Source organism: Sphaerodactylus townsendi, linkage group LG09 (assembly GCF_021028975.2).
Source record: "Sphaerodactylus townsendi isolate TG3544 linkage group LG09, MPM_Stown_v2.3, whole genome shotgun sequence".
NCBI classification, from domain to species: Eukaryota; Metazoa; Chordata; class Lepidosauria; order Squamata; family Sphaerodactylidae; genus Sphaerodactylus; species Sphaerodactylus townsendi.
Window position 1 is genome coordinate 4117002 of NC_059433.1, and position 21262 is coordinate 4138263.

The 21262-nt window shown below is 45.9% G+C and overlaps 1 protein-coding gene across 4 annotated transcripts in view; it reads right to left on the bottom strand.

Moving 5' to 3' along the window:
• CDH18 (cadherin 18) overlaps window positions 1–21262 on the bottom strand; it is an 883209-nt gene that overhangs the window by 53411 nt on the left and 808536 nt on the right. For all 4 annotated transcript variants that reach the window (XM_048508491.1, XM_048508490.1, XM_048508492.1 and 1 more), the window contains one exon: window positions 8326–8462. In XM_048508491.1, the coding sequence (XP_048364448.1) occupies window positions 8326–8462 (137 nt within the window). The remainder of the gene's footprint in view (window positions 1–8325; window positions 8463–21262) is intronic.

Below are 21262 nucleotides of genomic sequence, written 5' to 3' on the forward strand. Positions count from 1 at the left end.
CAAGCAGGACACTTTGGATTTCTGGAAAAACGGCTTCACCTACTTAGAAGGCAGTTTTGGTGGCGACCATGCACCAAGGACATTGAGGCATACATAAAGGGGTGTCAAGCGACGTGCGCTTGGAGAGCTAAAGCCGGCCCTTACTAAGCCGCGACGGATTGCTATACACCTTTCCCCCGGTGGCTCGGGTCAGTGGCAAGTGATTTCCATAGATTTCATCACAGATCTCCCCGAAAGCCATGGTAATACAGTACTTGCTGGGTAGCGGTGGGACCTTCTTTTTCAAACAGGCGCACGGTTCGCGTGTTCCACCATTCCCTCGGCGCCTGAAATTCGGGCTTCAAATTCGTTTATTCCAACATATCTATCCGTTTGCATCTTCTAATCGCGGAGAGAAAGTGATTTCCGATAGGGGCCCACAGTTTATATATCCTAAGTTCTGGACCAAGCTTATTCCTGGAGTTGTTGGGAACGGTCTCGGCTGTGGCGGCCCGATACTCACGCAAGCAAAGTGACGGCTAGACCGAACCGGACCAACAGAACGCTTGAGCAGTACCCACGTTGCTACACCAACTATCATCAATGGGATAACTGGACGGAGCTTCTTCCCATGCGGCGAATATTACTTGCCTACAACAACGCGGTTCATAGCAGCACCAATAAAAACTCCATTTTGAAGTGGTCTCCGGGTGCGTTCAAGTTTCCCCGTTACCCCAGCTCCCCGGATCCAGGCGCTTCAACCCCCTGACTTTGGTGACTGGATCCGGTCTCTAGCTGAAGGCTGGAGGATCCGTCTCTTCCTCGCTTTCTCTTGAAGCGCCAGGGAGGCCCAAAAGAGACAAGCGGACAAACATAGAATGGATTTTCCTCTGCAAGTGGTGGCTTGGGTTTATTTGTCCACCAAAAACCTCAGAGATGTGCATAAATATTCTAAACTAGGCAAGAAATTTATAGGCCTGTTTAGGATCACCCAGGTGATCAACGATGTGACAGCCCGGTTAGAGTTGCCTAATTCTCTTAGTAATATTCACCCTGTATTTCAGTCTAGTTTACTCAAGTGGGCTCCAGATTCAGATGCTTGGCACGACCCAATGGAGATTCCCCCGCTGGTGATCGTTGATGGCCACAAGCACTACGAAATCGACGCTATTCTGGATTCTCAAGTACTCTACGCTAAGCGTCTAGCAATGGCCCATTTGGTATCCTGGGTGGGATATTCCTCAGGACATAATCAATGGGTGTATGTTGAAAATATTGACGCCCCCCCCCCCCATTGATTGCGGCTTTTCATAAGGCTTTCCCTCTTAAACCCGGGGGGAGGGGGCTTTCGTGGAGGAGGCGGAGTGTAAGGGTGGGGGTTAGTTTCTCCTCTTTCTGCCTGGCCTTGACGCATTCCTCGTTCCGGGCTTCGTGCCCGGGGTGGTTGGGGCCTTAACCTTGCTGTGGCTATCTTGTGTGTTTGAAGTTTGTTTCTGCTCTGCCGTGGGAAACCTGCTGGGACGTTTGGGGGAGGTGGCTGAAGGTTCCGTAAAAGCGACACCTGAAGCCCGGGAAAGTCAGAATCCGCATCCCGTGTAATGCGATCGTCGAAGTTTATGAAATAAACGTACTGAACTCAGTTCCTTTGTTTCGAGTCCTTTGAGGTTCCTTACAAAACATCTCTGTGCGAAAGCACAAAAGCAACCCAGATTGTTTCCATGGGCTCCAATAGCTGCCTGCACAGCACTAAATAGAAGTATAGTGTCTAGATCAAAGTACCACTCTATTCTGCATTGGTCAGACCTCACCTGTAATACTATGTCCAGTTCTGGGCACCACAATTCAAGAAGGATATTGAGAAGCTGGAACAGGTCCAGAGGAGGGCGACCAAAATGGTAAAAGTTCTGGAATCCCCGTCCTTGGAGGAGTGACTTAGGGAGCTGGATATGTTTAGTCTAGAGAAGAGAAGGTTAAGGGGTGACATGATAGCCAAGTTTAAGTATATGAAGGGATGTCTTGTTGAAGAGGGAGCAAGCTCGTTTTCTGTTGCTCCAGAGACTAGGACATGGAGTAATAGATTCAAACTATGAGAAAAGAGATTCCACCTAAACATTAGAAAGAACTTCTTGACAGTAAGGGCTGGAGGACTCTCCTTCTTCGGAGGTTTTTAAACAGAGGCTGGATGATCATATGTCAGGAGTGCTTTGATTGTGTCTTCCTGCATGGCAGGGGGTTGGACATGATGGTCCTTGTGGTCTCTTCCAACTCTATGATTCTATGAGTCTACAGACTCCTCCTAGCCTCTGAACCACCAGCCTGGCATTTTCTGTCCCAGGCCAGAGCCTCACTGAAAAAGCTTTATGTAGCACTGCTAGCTGCCTAATAAGAAATTAACAGAGATTGCTGTCATTCACAGAGAAATGAACAGTTATGCCTAGAGAATTTGCAAAACAGCGTCAGCCAGTCATAACACAGGTAGTTTCCACATACAAATCTCTTTCCTACCAGACATTGTTGGTTTGTTCTACTTCTAGCCTGCATATCCCCCAAAACACCATAGAAGGTCTTGTGACTTGAGTCCCACAGAGCTCCCTGTCTAGACAGTTTCAGGGTTTAACCTGCTTAGCTTCGGCAATACAACAGTGACTAAAGTTCAGGGAATTCAAGGAGGAAAAGTATATTTTCCCGCAAGAGACGAAAGGAGATAGGAAATTGCACAAGCAATAATAGCAATATGTGTCTGTGTTCTCTAGGACAGTACGCACAGAGTTCCCAAAAGATCTTGCTTATTTGTCAGCCCTTTGACTACTACCACTGATTCTCGTGTTTATAGGGGCTGCCTCCAATATTTGATCTCTTGGGCTCATTTTCCATCAGATGATGATGTGTTGGTGAATGCAACTGATGTGAAGCCCCCCCCCCCAATTAATTAGAGCCTTTCACAAAGCCTATCCTCAGCATCCGAGGGAATGCATCTTAGGGGGAGTGGAATGTCAGGGTTTATGCTGGGGATCATTAGGAAAGGAACTGATAATAAAACTGCAAAGATTGTCATGCCCTTATATAAAGCCGTGGTGCGACCGTACTTGGAGTACTGTGTCCAGTTCTGATCGCTGCATCTCAAAAAGGATATAGAGGAGATAGAAAAAGTGCAGAGAAGGGCAACAAGGATGATTGAGGGACTGGAGCACCTTCCCTATGAGGAGAGGCTGCAGCGTTTGGGGCTCTTTAGTTTGGAGAGGAGACGTCTGAGGGGGGATATGATTGAAGTCTATAAAATTATGCATGGGGTAGAAAATGTTGACAGAGAGAATTTTTTCTCTCTTTCTCACACTACTGGAACCAGGGGGCATCCATTGAAAATGCTGGGGGGAAGAATTAGGACTAATAAAAGAAGAAGAAGAAGAAGAGTTTGGATTTATATCCCCCCTTTCTCTCCTGCAGGAGACTCAAAGGGGCTTACAATCTCCTTGCCCTTCTCCCCTCACAACAAACACCCTGTGAGGTAGGTGGGGCGCAATGTGTGATTGGTGTTTCGAATATGCTGCCACAGGAGGGGCTTGGACAGATTTATGGAGGAGAAGTCGATTTATGGCTACCAATCTTGATCCTCTTTGATCTGAGATTGCAAATGCCTTAGCAGACCAGGTGCTCGGGAGCAACAGCCGCAGAAGGCCATTGCTTTCACATCCTGCACATGAGCTCCCAAAGGCACCTGCACTGCGAGTAGCAGAGAGCTGGACTAGATGGACTCTGGTCTGATCCAGCTAACCTTGGTGCCTGGTACAAGCGGATTTATCCACTGCCAGATGTTTTGCTCTGAGAATATGGGAGGGGGGGTATTGTGGGGATAAATGTGTAACCAGAAGCCATGTTCATCAGAACTGGCTTTGACTCGGTGTACCGGGCTTGTGTTTCCATAATAATGGCTACTGATCAATACACCAGAGTCTGATTGTTAGACCAAGCTCCAGGGATCTAACACATGCAGGCACTGAGCAGCTGTAGACCTGTTGTAGTATGAGATCTCCAACTATACTCGAGGCCTGAACCACAGCTTGATAGAGATGAGATTGTGAGGAAGTGGGAATGACTCTGCTGCTACATTCACAGTCAAAAGCACCTCTGGACAGAAAGCCTCTTTCTTGTTGATCCATATGAGCCTCTTCCACTATGTTGAAATGGAATCAAACACAGGAAAGGTCCTTTTTTCTTTTCAAAACGGCCCAAAGATTGCAAACCAGGAAGATCAGCAGACCAGCTCTTGCTGAGCCTCCTGCCGATCTTCAGCATGGCAGCCCCTGAGTTGCATGGCGACTGCAAATGACTTCCAAGCAGAGGCTATCAGAGCATTCCAGATGGTGCCACATATGGCAGATTGCTTTAGAGAAATAAAAGGTGACAAAAGCATGCCCGTCCAGGCTTTAACTGCTGCGCCGACACCTTGACCGAGAACAGATCTGATTTCCTGATTCTCGTCTGCACTCTCTCATTTTTATGCGAGAGGGCAGGACAGAGCAAAGGTTTTCATAAAATATTTTTTTGTTATGACAGAAGGCAAGATCTGGCCAAAGGGAAATGGTTGATTTTTTGGGTGGGTGGGGGGTGGGGGGAGAAACATACCCTTAAATCTCTCTCTCTAAGAATAATGGGATTGAAAAGTGCTTAACTTTGGCTGCGTCATCCTCTCCCAGGGATCAGCAGTGGCGTAGGAGGTTAAGAGCTCATGTATCTAATCTGGAGGAACCGGGTTTGATTCCCAGCTCTGCCACCTGAGCTGTGGAGGCTTATCTGGGGAATTCAGATTAGCCTGTGCACTCCCACACACGCCAGCTGGGTGACCTTGGGCTGGTCACAGCTCTACAGAGCTCTCTCAGCCCCACCTACCTCACAGTGTGTTTGTTGTGAGGGGGGAAGGGCAAGGAGCTTGTAAGCCCCTTTGAGTCTCCTGCAGGAGAGAAAGGGGGGATATAAATCCAAACTCTTCTTCTTCTTCCCCAGCAGACTGGTATGCAGAATTCTCATAGCACCCCTGAGTGTAAACTGAAATCCAGGTTGTGAATGTCAGGACCATGCCTGTCAGTACCTAGATGTCTTGCTGTGTGGGAATTGCAGTGAACTCCTGAGGATCCAACTAATCCCCACACAGGTGTAAGTTGGTGATAGACTGATATGTTTGAAGGTTGACTGGCATACTCCTGATGGTGTAAATGTATCATGAGCATAACTGTGCCCCATTCATAAATGGGCAGTGGTAGGGATATTCTAAGGAAAAAGCAGGGCTTAATCAACATTACTGGGCTCGGGCTGCGTTGGACCTCCATGGCGGGAAACGGGGATTGGACAGACCTCTCATGGTGAATGTCCGTCCTACCAGACTGCGAGAGCTTGGGGGCTCTGCTGTCCTCCTTGGAGGACAGAAAGCGATCCTTGGTCTGGCATCTCACTCCCAGAGATGCTTGCTGAAGGAATGAAGAAGGCAATGAGGAACGCTGGTAGTCAGTGCAAAGGCACTGGGAGCCATTTATATGCTCCATGCAACAAGGGGCAGGGACACTGTTTCCCAGCTCAGGCAGTAGAAGAAAATTAGAATTAGCGGTAGGCTTTAGAGTAAAGAAGAAGCAGGACAGGCCTCTCCCTAGAGGCAGGAAACAAACCAGTGAAGCAAAAGTCCTAATTAAGATTCCTGCCTCCCTGATGGATTGCTGGTGAACTACCCAGATGTCCTTGAGCTCAAATGAAGAATACAACCATTGACCCTTTCAGACAAAATGATGATCTGGTGTCTTGGGAAGATTGCATGTAGCACATTCTCCCCATATATGTGCTAGTATGTAACCAGTGAAAAGGGCTCCAATGTAATATTTATTTTTCACTCCCAGTTTCTCACACCCAAGCCCAACATTCTACTACCACAAACTGCCTCCTACATTTGCTGAACAGAACAGTCGACAAAGATTTTCAGCCCAGGATTAAAATAAATGTTGTCATTTCAAAGCACATGTAGCAGAGTCCGAGGAAACTTCATGTTAATTACATTCCTTCATTTTGCTCTTTACAGGTTAAATAGACCTCACCCCATGATCCACGCCCCACTCCTTCCTCAGCCCATTTCATGGAACAGCCAACAGAGTGAAAGTAATATTTATGTGTAGGAAAATGTAGGCAAGAGGGGGAAACACACTCCAATTCTAAATTATTGATGGGACAAAGTAGATCTCAGACAATTTATTTCCCATGTCTCCACCTTAATTATTCTGATTGCTAAGTGGCCTTATAAAAATTTTAAGAAGCTTTTGACATTTAATTCCACAGGTTATTAGCAGAAGTCTCCAAAAATAGTACACGGGTCTTAATCTTTAGTAAAGATGCACTCAAATGTCATCCTCCTCCTGGTAATAAAGGCCGTCTCTATGAGCTGCTGCAATATTGGGGTCAAGGGCTACAATACGATGGTGAAGGAAGCTAAGAAGTCCATGGTTCAGATTTCACCTCAACTTTGTGTCTGAACTATAACTGCCTCAGCTGCAGTAACAGGCTAATAATATTGACTTATGTAATAATATAGTTCTGCAGAATGCCAGGATGTGAAGAGCATTATGAAAGGCATCATAAAAATGCTAAATCAGGGGTCCCCAACCATTTGTGCCTGCAGGCACCTTTGGAATTTTGACACAAGGTGCCAAAATGGCTGCCACAGAAGGCGAACACAACTACAAAATGGTTACTGCAATAGGCAGAGCCCACCACAAAATGCCAGGGAATGAGGCCCCACATAATACTTGCTCTTCAGTATTTTGGGCAGATGCTTTGTTTAAGAGACTATCTGTCAAAATGAACACATTGTTTAAAAATATTTTCTTGCAAGTCCACATAGTTATGCAGGGACGCTCCATATGCTGAAACGGAGGTGTTTCTAAAAACAGTTTTAGGAACAGGAAAAACAGTAAACACCAAGGAAGGTGCAAACAGTCGTCATGGTGCCCACGGGCATCTTATTGTGCTAAGTATTACTCTTTCCTTTGTATTGTGAATTCTGAGTTTCAAGATCTGCTGTTGCTGTTAATGAGGGGTGTGACAGCAAATGTATCATGGGCACGGGAGGTAGAAGGGCAGCCGAGAGTGGGGGGAGATGCCTCCTGACAAAACACAACATGTGATCACTACAGGCCTGTTTTGATTAAATCTTTCAGAAATATTTGAAGGACTTTTCTCCACAATGGTCCACCCATTTCCTCTCAGCAATTCCTTGCCTGAGAAGATGACACCATGGGTATCAGAATCCGCCACTCCCTAGTTAAATGGAGGGCCAGATGGTCATTCTGTGTGGGAAAACCCATAAAATATGCATACATACATACACCTATAATTCCAGAGAGAAAAGCCATGAAATCTCACACCAGCCCACCACTCTGTAAATGAGGAGGGGGCTGCAGTCTAATAATCAAATAAATAAATATGTCCCTTGTGGGGGTACAGAAATTGAAATTCAACAAGAGTGTATACCACACATTTTGCATTAGTTTTGCCACGGGGAAGTGAAGAAGGAATGCTTCTCCTTCCAGCAGCAACTGTACACCTCCAGCAGGGGCGTACCGCCCATGGGATATCCCATGTCCCTGGATACTACCCATTGCATCACGTGGAGGCAGGGTGCAAAATCACCCCGCACACCCCTCTGGTGGAGAGGAGGAATGGTGCCTCAATGACAAGCAGGGCTGTGGCCGTGAAGGTGCATGGAGGCCAGTGGGGGTGGCGGTACCTTGGCCCCCTGTGCCGGGCGTGCACTTGCTGCCCCTGCCAGGCTTTACACCCACAATTACTTGGCCCAGTGCAGTGGTACTGCTCAGCCATGCAAGGCCCTGGGGGAGGTACCCCAGCTGTCACTGGCCCCCACAGCTGCAACATGGCTGCTGGCCCCTTGGATGCTGGTCCAGCCCTGGTCAATGGGCAGCACCCTACCCCAATGCGGCCCAGGCCTTGTTCAGGGGTGGGGGGGAGAGGAGCTGCAGGGGCTGGCAACAGCTGGGACGCCTCCCCTGGGGCCTTGCCAGGACCACTGCAGCCCTCCTTCACTGGCTGAAGGAGATGGCTGCTGTAAGTGGGGCACGGGGGCGCTTGAGCAGGTGTTGCCCTGGGCACCATTTTCTCTTGGTATGCCTCTGTCCTCAGGTTCTTTCAGACAACCTGACCATCACAACAGACATGCTCCAAACTCTTCTTGAATTCAACTGTCAATGTTAAAGAAATGGCTCCATCTCAAAAAGAGAAACAAAAATGGTTCCCCAAGAGATCATTTCCTTGGCCTGTAAGAAGGTATGGACTCTTAATCTTGCGACTGCCTACCAATTTCAGAAGCAGTGACTGTGATATTGTACCACGAGATTTCTTCCCTGTCAAAAACCTTGGCAGTCTTGATGGTTCCAGTGTTGGCATCAATGGTGAAATATCTATCTTCTTCCGTGCGGTGATCAATAAAATATCTAAAAAGGAAAGCAAAAAAATAAAGTTAAAACTTTGTGTATGCTTTATGTTGAAAAGGGATCTCAGTTAGTTGACAAAACAAATCCACACTGTGGGAGAGGAGAGGACTCTGTCAGAGTACAGGCTTCGCCCGCAAGTCTCCGCTGGTTTAACTGATGCTGAAAGGAGCTCAGGGGCCTCCCTTGTTAAAAGATCTGGGTCTCACGTTCAATTTCTGGTATCTGTTGTTAAAGGACCTCAAGTAGCAGAACTAGAAAGAACCCTGGTGACCATAAGAGGGATCATTAAAAGCCTTTGGATTAGAAGCACCATTGGACTGATTAAATAATATTCAGCAACCTGCAAAATCAGCTCAGAAATCAGGACCTTGAAAAATGTCATCCATGTTTTCGTTAACATAGACATCCAAATGGCTGGACCTGGGCCCTGTGGAGCTGCCCCCCCCCCCCGGTTTATGATTGAGGCTGCAACGGCAGCCATCTCAGCGGGTTCCCTCTCCCCTTTCCTCCTGTCTCCTTTCCCCTGCCCCATTCTCTTCAATGCCCAGCATGAATGATCCTTTTATAGGGCAGAATTTAACTGTTAATAACTCTATTGGTGATTAAAGACACCAGGTCTTCGATGAGAGTGTTGAATTGATTTTATTGTTAGTGTCTAACAGTGGAAGCTGCCCTGAGCCTGGGAGGTGGCCCATAAACTGAATAAAATAAAATAAAATAAACATATCAAGTGTGTTTATGACAAATTTATGTACAGTTAATCAGTTAATGTACAGTCAGTGTGTTCATGTGAAGTCAGTGGGGACTGAGTAAACAAAAGTGAGATATTGCGAGAGGGGAGGAGAGTAGACAAGACAAAGACAGAATGTAAAATACATGTCAGCGGATGGACCGGAGAAATCAGAAAGAAGTCCATTGCAGTAACCAACAAAAAGAGAAGATCAGAGCATTAACCAAAATCTTAGTGGAAGAGAAGTCAAAGAGTTCCAAGATTTATAAGTGTTCAAAAGTTATCAGAGTCCTAATAGTACTATATCATGAATGAAGAAATAAAAAAAGAGTGGAGAATCAGACACTTTGCTAAGGTTATCCACCTCAGGGTAGGAAATGATTGTAGGAGAATTGCAAAGCAAGGAAAATGAAGAAAGAAGTTCCATAGTAGATAGGTTAATTTCAGGAAATGAAAAGAAAGCCAAATGAAAACAGCAAAAAAGGATAAGAGCTACTATTGGATAATGGAGCGGAAGATCTTGAAGCAGTGTGTGCAGCTGTAGATTATCCACGGAAATGTGATGCTTAAAGCTGGTTTTAGAAATAGGAAAAGAAGAAAAGAAAAGAAGACCAGAAGATTTAGGGAGTGCTGTGTCCTGCCGGCAGCTCCGGATTGGGCTGCCTGACTCCTTTGCCTAGGTCTGGAGGCATACCATAGGGCAGTGGTGGTGAACCTTTGGCACTCCAGATGTTACGGACTACAATTCCCATCAGCCAATTGGCCATGCTGGCAGGGGCTGATGGAAATTGTCAGTCGTAGCTATCTGAGTACCAAATTCTCCTATAGGAGCCTACTAGCCACCTGCAGCAACAGACCCCTGTCTTTAGAAAGGATCACAACTTCTGTTTCAGCTGATGGTTAGCAGTCTAACAATTCATCCAAGTCCAGGTATTCGGTGAAAAAAGGAAAGGCCAACTGGGGGAAACTGGGGCAGCCCCCTATATTTCAGACAAACATTCTGCAACTAGTTCTCTAGTAGTATCTGTATTTCTAGTGACTATAACAGTAATTCTAATAGTCTTAGGATGCACCAGTGTTAGAGATTTATACTCACTTTTCCCCATGGAAGTGTTTGAGATTTATACTCACTTTTCCCCAAGTAGTTTACAACATTGTTCTCTTTGCCTCCATTTTATCCTCATGTCAACAGCTGTGTAAAGTAAGCTAGGCTGAGAGAGTCTGTGACCAACCCAAAGCCACCCAGCAAGCATCCATGGTGGGGGCGGAGCTCAATCCTAGGTTGCACACCATTATGGCCAAGCTGTACAATGTGAATGCACGCAAGAGCCAGTATCTAAATCTCTACGGGGGAGAACGGTATATAAGTTTAATAATCAATCAATCAATCAATCAATCAATCAATCAATCAATCCTCTCCCCCTTGGGTCAACCTGTAATTGTATAAGGGGGTGGAGGGGCTACATGAAAAAAGGATATGAGATTGATTCCTTCAGCTTGCGAAGCAGGTTCCTTTGAGTAAGACTGTGGATGTGATGTATGATCCATGGAAATATTTCCAGAGGCTTTCAATTTTGAACAGCAATATGAGCTCAAATTAAGCCTGAGATGCTTAAGTCTGAGATGCATGAAGAACTTATTTCACTAAACACAGGAAGTTGTGGGGGGAAGGGAAGCACATTGCTAGTAATCTGCTTTCACCTTCTTGACAGCTTGCCTTGTGTGGTAAGGAGACCGGATGGCTTCTTCACATGAATTATTGAAAGCTGAAAAATATATCTCACCCTCTCCTCCCACCTCTGAGAGCTGGTATTACTCAGATGGCCCACACATCCTGTACCGCAATAGGTTGAAATCAGATGTAGGGAGCTCTTTGTAATTTCTCTCTGTTGCTGGCATTCTGCCTAACACGGAGGGCCTTGAAGAGAATGGAAAGAAACAAACAAAAGGAGGCAACAGAGAGAAGACTTGCATGGAGTGTCAAAGTGGGCACTTCACTGAAGGTTACTATTAACAACTGAAGCAATTATGGATTTTTGGTGGCATTCAGACCGGCCAGAGTCTTGACTGGAAACAGATGGAGGATGTGGAGGAATGGCTCCCCCTGTCAGGATGATGTTGGTGTGTGTTCTGTCCTTGGATTTTTTCCCCCGCCTGTCGGTCCTGGCTCTGCCTGATCTGCTTTTATCTTATCTCAGCTCGACTGTGTAAAACTATGCATTGTTGATTATTCTGTGGCAGGAAAGGGGTTCGCTACTGTACTAAAGCTACTATCAAAGTTCTGAGTCTTTTAGAACTCGCATCGCCTGTATTCGACTATGACTGCCAGTACAATAAAAAAAAGAGAAGACTGAGGAGAAATGGATTTACTTTGCCTAAACTTGCCAGTTCATTACACCTCATTTCTTTTTCTTTCACCCCTCCTCCATCAGGTATTATAGACTTGGGGACTTGGAAATTCAAGAAACATCAGGAAATGCACTACCTGATCTAGGGGGAAATGATATCTTGACCCAGCCTGAACTAGTCAAAGGAGGGTGGGGTCTGGGATCTGATAAATTGCTGGAATGAAGGGGCGAGGCTCTCTTCTCTTCTTCCTTCTGCTGGAGTGCAAGCCTCATGCTTAGCTGTGGAAGGCAGCAGCCATTTTCTGGACCATGTGTTCAACCAGGTAATGTGAGCTCTTTGCAAATTGCAACATTTTAAGCTTTAAAGACCTACCCTGCTTTTCACCATCTACTAGCCAGGGAATGTATTAGTGACAGGGGAAGGGGATTTGCGTTTTAGCTCCTTTGTTTTGTAAACTCTTGCTTCATTTGGTGCGGTGCTAAAAGATGCTTGTGACTATTTTACTTTTAATAAATACTTTTTAAAACCTTAGATGTGGAGGACAGTTCTCTGTACCACGTATGCCCCACTGTCTTGGACATGCTATTTAAACAGGAGGTAAAGGAAGGCTGAGCAGCTTTTCCTCAAGGACCTCCTGTGGAACCCAGGAGAGCGGAACCAAGGGGGAAACTGAGGCAGGGGCCTTGCGGTTGGAAAGGAAGCTGATTTTCCCCAGTGGGCAGTCCTCCTGATCAGGTGGTGGCAGCGGAATACCCAGAGCTAGTCCTCCCCAGGGAAAGTTGGTAACCCCTGCGAGAGTGCAGAGTGCAAAATAGGGCCTGCCAGCCAAAGGCAAGCCTGTTTCGCCACAGAGGCACTAAATATCTTCTTGATATTCCAAAAAATGAGGTTTTGATTATACCCCCTGTGGTGGAACGGGCCCTGCAGGCCACCCCAAGCCTCTACCAGGGGTTCACACCTTTTCCTGGAAAGGGCTTGCTTTCTCTCTCTGGGTAAACTGCTGCCACCACCTGATCATTTGAGGAACTGCTCTCTGGGCAGGGGCAGGGCTCCCCAGCCTCCTTTTCCAGCTCTGAAGCCCAGAGTTGGTTTCCCCTGTTTCCCCTTTCTTGGGTTCCACAGGGCAGATTAGAGGCCCCATAGGAGTAGCGCTTGGCCAACTGCCAGCCCTCCTCCTGTTGCCCTCCTATTCTGAACTGTTCCCCACATCTAAGGTTCAAAAGTATTTATTGAAAATAAAATGGTTACAAGTATGTTTTAGCATTGCACCAGACTGAGCAAGGTTTCCAAAAGAAATGAGATATAAATGCAAGTCCTCTATCCCTCTCTCTAAACTCACCCTAGCAGTTGTTAATATAGGGGACGCTCTTAAGCTTAGGATGTTACAATTCTCACAGAGTTCCCATTACCTGGAAGGCCGAGCCAGCTCTCTCGTTGAGCACATGGTCCAAAAATGGTTGCTCTCTCCAAAGCCCAGGCAAGAGCTCTGCTCCCTTCGGAGACCCAGCAGAAAAGAGACCTCACTGCTCTGCTCCCAGCAGTTTTATCAATTCTCATGCCCCATCCCAGGCCCCATGATCCTCTCTCAGGGTCAATCTCTTTCCCCCCTAGGTCAGATAGCTCTTCCTGATGTCCCTCTGGAATTTTTAAGTCCTCCAAATCTATGATACCTGCTTGAAGAGTGGTAGAAGGGGAGGGATGAGCCATTTCTTCACACCCCCACAGGCCTGATGCTTCATTGAGGCATGTCTTTTCCTTAAAATGTCTATTCTGCCTAGTAATCTCTTTACAAGCAATGGTATGGGTGCAGTTGAGAGTCAGCGTGGTGAGGTGGTTCAGGAGTTGGATTAGGACAGTGGTGGCGAACCTTTGGCACTCCAGATGTTATGGACTACAATTCCCATCAGCCCCTGCCAGCATGGCCAATTGTAGGGGCTGATGGGAATTGTAGTCCATAACATCTGGAGTGCCAAAGGTTCGCCACCACTGACATAGGAGCAGGCAATGGCAAACCACTTCCAAACCTCCCTTGCCTTGAAAACCGTACAGGGTCGCCCTAAATTAACTGTGACTTAACAGCAAAAAACAAGATAAAGGAATAAAAATAATAATTCTACCCAGACTTATAGCAATATGGGAAGGGTACACTAGGAGATATACTATGATGAAATATAATTGGAAACATAGCCAATGTTGTCTCATTACTAATTTCGTACAACCTGCTGTTTGAAACCTTAATTTGTAAACAGAAAGAAACACACAAACCCCTTCCAGGAATGAACATCTATGTGTTTTACTCTTCTTTGGCAGCTTGGATAGGTTGGATTTCAGTAACTAGGACTGGCTTTGGAATCTTCTGGAACAAATACAGGTAATCAGTTTTCTTCAAAGTCTCTAAAAATATTCAATAATGGAATAGCACCCTCCCTCTGCACAGTTCAGCATCAGAACGATCACCTGGAAAATCGCACCACCACCTGAAAACCTCTCCAGAGGCAGCAAACTGTGTTGTAGCTCTGCCTTGTTAAACACTATGGCTAAGCTGTCTATGCTTCATACCAGTACAAAGCCTGGGCTCTGGAATGCTCCAACAAGAGAAGTGTAGTTGGCTTCCTCCCTAGTCGCAGACAAGATCTGTTGACCTCTCCCAATAACCAGACTCTTGGGTTCAGAAATCGGTTTATTGAAACTGTGAACAGCATGCAAACAAATTCTTTGCTGGAACTGAGTTTTACTACACATTCTTTGGGTAATATCTCTTTCCCCAAACACCCCTCTAGCCCCTCCCTTCCCATCCCAGTGATGTGGAATCACCAAAAGCATTATCAGGCTGTGCAAAGGCTTCAAGACCAAAGCAAAGACAAAGTCTAGGTGCAAATCTAAAAGCCAAAGGAAAGTAGCACAGAGATAACAGCATTAACAAGCTAGGCTCTCAGGTTCCATTTTCTCCCAGCCCACCCCACAATCGCAAGACAAGAACCAGGAAGGAGCTCAACTCTCAAAAGGGTGGGGGAGGGAGAATCATGAGCCAAACAGAATAGTTTTATGTACTCCGCAGGATTCAAATCTGAACATTTTGTACAGATTTCAAAAACTTACAGTGCAATCTTAGGTAGAGGTACAATTTTCAAAGAACATGGAAAGTGATGGGCCAAGAGAGGTGTAACTCTTTAGGACTGCACTGTAAAATGGGCAGAAACTAAGCTCAACACAGATTTATAGAAATTAATCATCTAATGGTAAATTGTGGCACCTTATTCCCTAAAAGTTTTGTATCTCCCAGAAAGCCTGAAATACCTTTCTATAGGGGCTGAATGTGGCAGAATTTAAACCATGAAATTATGGAAAGGGGGGGTTCCTATAGATTTGTTTTGTTTGAATGCCAGATATGTTTTTAGTGCACTGCTTCCTGTTCTAGGACATCTGGTTTCAGCCAGGTTAGAAATAAAATTAAATGTTGCAGCAGTATTAGGACAAACATTCTCTTTAGTGACTATCATCTGATTACTCCAACAAAGGATAGGTAAAATGTAACAAATTGTCCTGCGCCTGGAGCGGGGTCCCCGTCGGGACCCCTGTTGTGAACCCACCTTCCCCTGCCCGGATGCTGGAACTTCTGGCCTCACTCCCGTTCTTCGGGGAGTGGACTAAGTGGATCAGCCGCTTTAGCCACAGGATGTTCCGGCTGCCCACAGCTGACCTAGAGTTTGCAGAACGTTAGGGAGGGAGAGCAGGAAAGCCTCCCTGCTAGCCCCTGGGCTGGCAACTTCTCCCTCTCCCTCAGTTCCTGCCCCCTCTGACAGTCCACTGCCTTCCCTCCTCTCCAGGACCTTTACCCCTCCTCTCTTCTCTTCTCTTCTCCTCTCCTCGCCTAAGACTTCCCCACCGTCATCCTTCTCCCTGTCTTTCTATGTCCTCTTCTCTTTCCTCCCTCACACACACGCTCTCCCTCCTTCCCTCCTTCTCGTCCTCTCCCCCCCACCTTGCCGGGCTTCTCCTCTTTTATCCCCTCCCTTGCCTGCCGGGGGGTTGAAAACCCCGCCCCTGCTCCCCCGCATTCCCTTCTGCCTCTGGTACTCAGCCCAACAGGGCTCAGCTGGTCCTGCCTGCCTGGCTCGCCCCTTCCCCGGCTGCCGCGGCAATGGGACTCCTTGGCGCCTCGTTCCTGCGTCAAAGAAACAATGCGCCTTTCCCTGCAGCTGGAGCCCCTGCCCGTCACGCTGGCCGAGGGGAGATCGGGGTGCCGGCCCGTCATGCCAGCCAAGGGGAGAGCGGGGCGCCGGTCAGGACTCTCGTCGACACGGCGACGGGTCCCCCCTCCCGCTGCGGCATCCTGCGTTGCCGGGGTACCGCCCACCAGCCGTGGGCTGGGGCGCAAGACCAGGGAGGGGGTGGGGGCTACCCCTGCTCCCGGACACAAATAAAATTCTGTCCACTTATACCAACTCAGATACAATTCTTTGCCATTGAGAGTGTTCACACTATCAGCAGTTGACATGAAGAGAAGAAGAGCCAGGTGATGAGCATTATATTAGAAACCAACCCAGATCTCTATTTTTTTAAAAAAAACCTTCATAGATTTATACATAGATTTATATCTCAAAACATATGCGATAAACTAGAAAATATTTTCTTTCTAGGTAGTTGGCCTGAGGTGGCTTGTAAATACCATATCTATATATATAAAAAGCTAACAGTGTTTTTGTTGATAATAGTATAACTCAGTAACTGCTGGGCCAATTCCTCTGAAAAATCCCAGCCACTATAATCAGCCAGGTGAGAGTGTTTTTGGATGTTCACATACCTGAAATTTCACACCTGGCCCAGGTAAAACGCCTTTTTCCTGGCGCTCCATAGTAAAGGACATGCAGCTGCCTGTGTGTAACTGTCACCCTTAGAATGTTCGTGCTGCTTAGAATGTTCACTCAGACGGCCAGATATGAGCAGTGAAAACAGTACATAGGCAATAACTTGAGTGGAAGTGAAACAAATACACACACATACACATGAGGGAGAGGGAAGGGAGGGAGAGGGAGGGAGGGGTGGCATGCAAGGGAAGAGAGGGAGGGAGAGGGAAGGGAGGAAGGGGGAGGCATGCAAGGGAAGAGAAGTGAGAGGGGAGAGAGTGAGGGGTGGCATGCAAGGGAGGAGAGGCAGGGGGCCCAGCATCTTGATATGACCCACCCACCCTAGCAGAGGGAAAGGGAAGGGAGGGAGGGGGAGGGGTGGCTTGCAAGGGAAGCGAAGTGAGGGAGGGAAGAGAGTGAGGGGTGACATGCAAGGGAAGGGAGGGAGGGAGGGGCCAGGCACCCTAGATTCCCTGAATACTGCGGTTACAGTTAAGAAAACCAGGCACGCATTACTCAGCAGTAAGCTTGGTACAGCAACCATGACATACTTTGAATGGCTGTGTCGCGCCCCTCAGAGGGTTTCCTCAGAAGTGCCACCCATTGCCACCAACCAAACTTACTCCCAGGTAAAGGATCATGACCAGCCAGCCTAGATGTATGGGAGAGGTGCCTTTCCATTCCCCCCAAGGAATGCGGGCACACACATCACTAACATCGCACAGTATCAGGCTGCATGTTTGCATGAACACGTACTGCTGTCCTCTGCAATTGATTTGCTGCCACTGTTCCTTTCCCATTTCACCACAATAAGCCACAGCAACGCGTGGCCTGGCCCCACTAGTTCCATATAAATAGTAACGTATAATTTACTGTTATTGACAATGCATCTACTAATGGGTGGCAGGTGTATAGATAAAGGTTTGTATTCCTTACATATCATGGATTCTGTGTGCTCTTAGCATGGAAACTTACTGCAATGGACACGCATTCCCTACAGAAATGATATTGATGAGGGTGAGGCTACACAGAGACCAACATGCTCAGAAGCACTACTGAATTGTAGGCCAAACCTGCTCTCTGTCCCTGGTAATCCTAGGAATAAGATTCATGCCTACTTCAGCTTCATAACTACATCTTTTTACTGCCATCCTAGGTTCTGTTTCTTGTCCAGGTATCACAGCATGGCTCAGCACCTCAGATGATCTTTATGAAGGGCACCAGGTATATTTAGTATATATAATTCTGTCAAGCAAAATAGTGAGCAGAAATGTGGATTGTGTGGCATGTTAAATTAGAATTGTTATCTCTCAAAAGACCAGCCGTTTTACTTCAGTAGCTCATGAACATAAGCAGAACTTTACTTAAATTGAGAAAGAAAACATATACATTATATACACATATAATAGTTACATGCACGGCTCATGGTTTGTTACAATTTGGTTGTGTTACAATATCTTGTCAGAGCAGTATACAGAGCACAGAGAAAACAGATTTAAAAGGAGAATCTGAGGTCCTCAGTTTAGAAGAAGAAGAAGAGTTTGGATTTATATCCCCCCTTTCTCTCCTGTAGAAGACTCAAAGGGGCTTACAATCTCCTTGCCCTTCCCCCCTCAAACACCCTGTGAGGTGGGTGGGGCTGAGAGAGCTCTGAGAAGCTGTTACTAGCCCAAGGTCACCCAGCTGGCGTGTGTGGGAGGCTAATCTGAATTCCCCAGATAAGCCTCCACAGCTCAGGCGGCAGAGCTGGGAATTAAACCCGGTTCCTCCAGATTAGATACACCAGCTCTTACCTCCTATGCCACTGCTGCTCATTTTGCTAAAGGAGGACTGAGGGTAAAGGAAGCCTCCGTGCCTAAACCGCGACGCTGTGGAAGTAGGCTGCAGTAGGCTAATTAAAAGGAAGACTGCTATTCGTCTCCCTTGGCAGGCAGCAAGAACTGACACGAATCAAGCACGGATAAAACAATCTTTAGAAGTACAGAAAAGTATAGAACAAACACAATGTTCAACTGCTCTCCCCTGAGGCAGGAACAGAACTGGAAGTCAGGGGGCAATCTCCAGCAACCATAGGAAGTTGAAATCTAATTGAAGATTCGTGCCTCCCCGATTGGTTACTGCAGAGAAACCCAGATGTCCTGAAACTCAATAGAGATCCGCTTGTGCTTGGCTTCCAGAGTCTTGTTTGCAATTGGACTAATTATACTTGACTTTCAGCGTCTTGTTTTAAATGATATTAGAATATCAAGAGAAGTTGTCTTGAATTGAGATGTGCCTTTCTTCCTGTGTTCAGACTTCTATTGTAATTTATATATAATAGGTGATTATTGTTTTTATTGCACTGAGACACTATATTATAAATTTCAAAAACATTTATTGGTTGTCTTCTTGTATACAGCAGGGAGCGAATTGACTTTTAGTGATTACACTGTTCCCTTCTAAGTGCTGGCAGACCATCTGTTTAATGATCTGCTCCAGAATCTTTCCTGGTACTGATGTCAGGCTGGACAGTAATAGTTTGGGTCCTCTTTTTTCCCCCTTTTTGAATTTGGGAATAACATTACTCCCCTCAAGTCCACTGAGATGTCTCCTGTTCTCCAGGAGTTCTCAAAGATTATAGCAAGTTGTTTTGAGATTAATTTTGCCAGTTCTTTTAATATCCTGGGATGTAATTCATTAGGCCTTTTAATACCCTAGGATGTAATTCATAGTGTAGTAGATTACCACTTAAATCTCATGAGGCAAGATCCTAGCAACCATTTTGGATTGCTAAGGCAACCAGTGTTGTCTAATTGTCTATGCAATGTAAAATGGCTGTGGGAAAGAGTTGAGATCTCAGCACAAACTATTTAATGTTTATACCTGCCCTTCCATTGTTGTTCATGAATGTTGTAGTTTTGCATTAACATTGCCCCAATCCTTGTCTGGTCCCATTGTGAAGATATTTTTATCCACATTCTCAGGGGCATGTTCAAAACAACACATAAAACACATTAACTGAGCATGGTGGAAAAGAAGTTCATTAGTTTAATTCTAATTCAGGTGAGCTGGGCTTGTCCGTCAGAGCTTCCAGACAAAACAAAGCCAGATGGAAAATGTCTTTCTAAACTGCCAGCAGGAGCAGGCAACTTAAGTACTGCAATATATCACTTCTTAGTAGGTAATACTGCACAACAATTAGACAAAGTGGAAAGCCATAGGCAGCAATAAGACTCCCCGGCATGCTCCACTAGCTGCTCATAAAATGAACACTTCAAAGTGCATGGGGAAAAGAGCTCTCTAAACTGTTCAAGGTTTCTTTAATCTGGGAAATGCACTCTGCATGGCCTGGAAATAAAGCATATGTGCTACAGGAAAGGGAATAGAAGTGTTGTGCTTTATATGGAAACATTTCCTCTATCATCTTTTAGTTCCAGTTGTTTGCAATACAGTGTAGTTTGTAATGCATTCTGCAAAAATAGTCAGAATACTTGAAGCTCTCCACTGATTGTCAGTCACAGCAAGAACTAATGAACTGCAAGACCAACAAGAATCACAAGGATACAAAATTCTCCTGTATAACATGCAGCTTTTCTCATTGCAATGCAAACTCCAGAACATATTCTTTAGCTCCCCACCCCCAAATTTTTTTTAGTATTTCTTGTAGACGCAGTAGCATTGGGGAGGTCATAAAATCCAGCCCATATTGGTCTTATTTGAACCAGATCTGTTAGCTGGATGGATCTCAAGATGGCTTACAACATGTGAAAATACTATCAACAATCAAAAATCCCTAACATTTAAAAAATCTCCTATGATGATAGCTAGAGCATTAAAATAGGAATAAAGTAAGAACATAAGAGAGAGCCTGCTGGATCAGACAGAGTCCATCTAGTCTAATACTCTGCTACTCGCAGTGGCCCACCAGGTGCCTTTGGGAGCTCACGTGCAGAATGTGAAAGCAATGGCCTTCTGCTGCTTCTGCTCCCAAGCACCTGGTCTGCTAAGGGCACTTGTAATCTCAGATCAAGGAGGATCAAGATTGGTAGCCAAAGATCGACTTCTCCTCCTTAAATCTGTCCAAGCCTCCTTTAAAGCTACCCAGGTTAGTGGCCATCACCACCTCCTGTGGCAGCGTATTCCAAACACCAATGACACATTGTGTGAAAAAATGTTTCCCTTTTTATTAGTCCTATCACTTCCCATTAGCATTTTCAATGTATGTCCCCTGGTTCTAGTATTGTGAGAACGAGAGAAAAATGTCTCTCTGTTAACATTTTCTACCCCATGCATAATTTTATAAATTTCAATCATATCCCCGCTCAGACGTCTCCTCTCTAAACTAAAGAGTCCCAAATGCTGCAGCCTCTCCTCATAAGGAAGGTTCTCCAACCCTTCAATCATCCTCGTTGTCCTTCTCTGCACTTTTTCTATCTCTTTGATACCCTTTTTGAGATGTGGGAACCAGAACTGAACACAGTACTCCAAGTGCTGTCGCACCACGGCTTTATATAAGGGCATGACAATCTTTGCAGTTTTATTATCAACTCCTCTCCTAATGATCTCCAGCATAGAGTTTGCCTTTTTCACAGCTGCCATGCATTGAGTTGACATTCCCATGGAACTATCAACTAAGATGCCCAAATCCCTTTCCTGGTCTGTGACTGATAGCACTGACCCCTGTAGTGTGTATGTGGAGCTTGGATTTTTTGTCTTCATGTGCATCACTTTACATTTGGCTAATTAACAATTAAATCAATGGCAGCAAATAAACTCTGCTGTGAAAGTTTAAGCTAGGTATAAGTAGTGAAAGTTTAAGCTAGGTATAAGCAGTGACATACACACACACACATATATAATGTCGCTGCTTAAGTTTAAGACCTGTGTGTGTATAT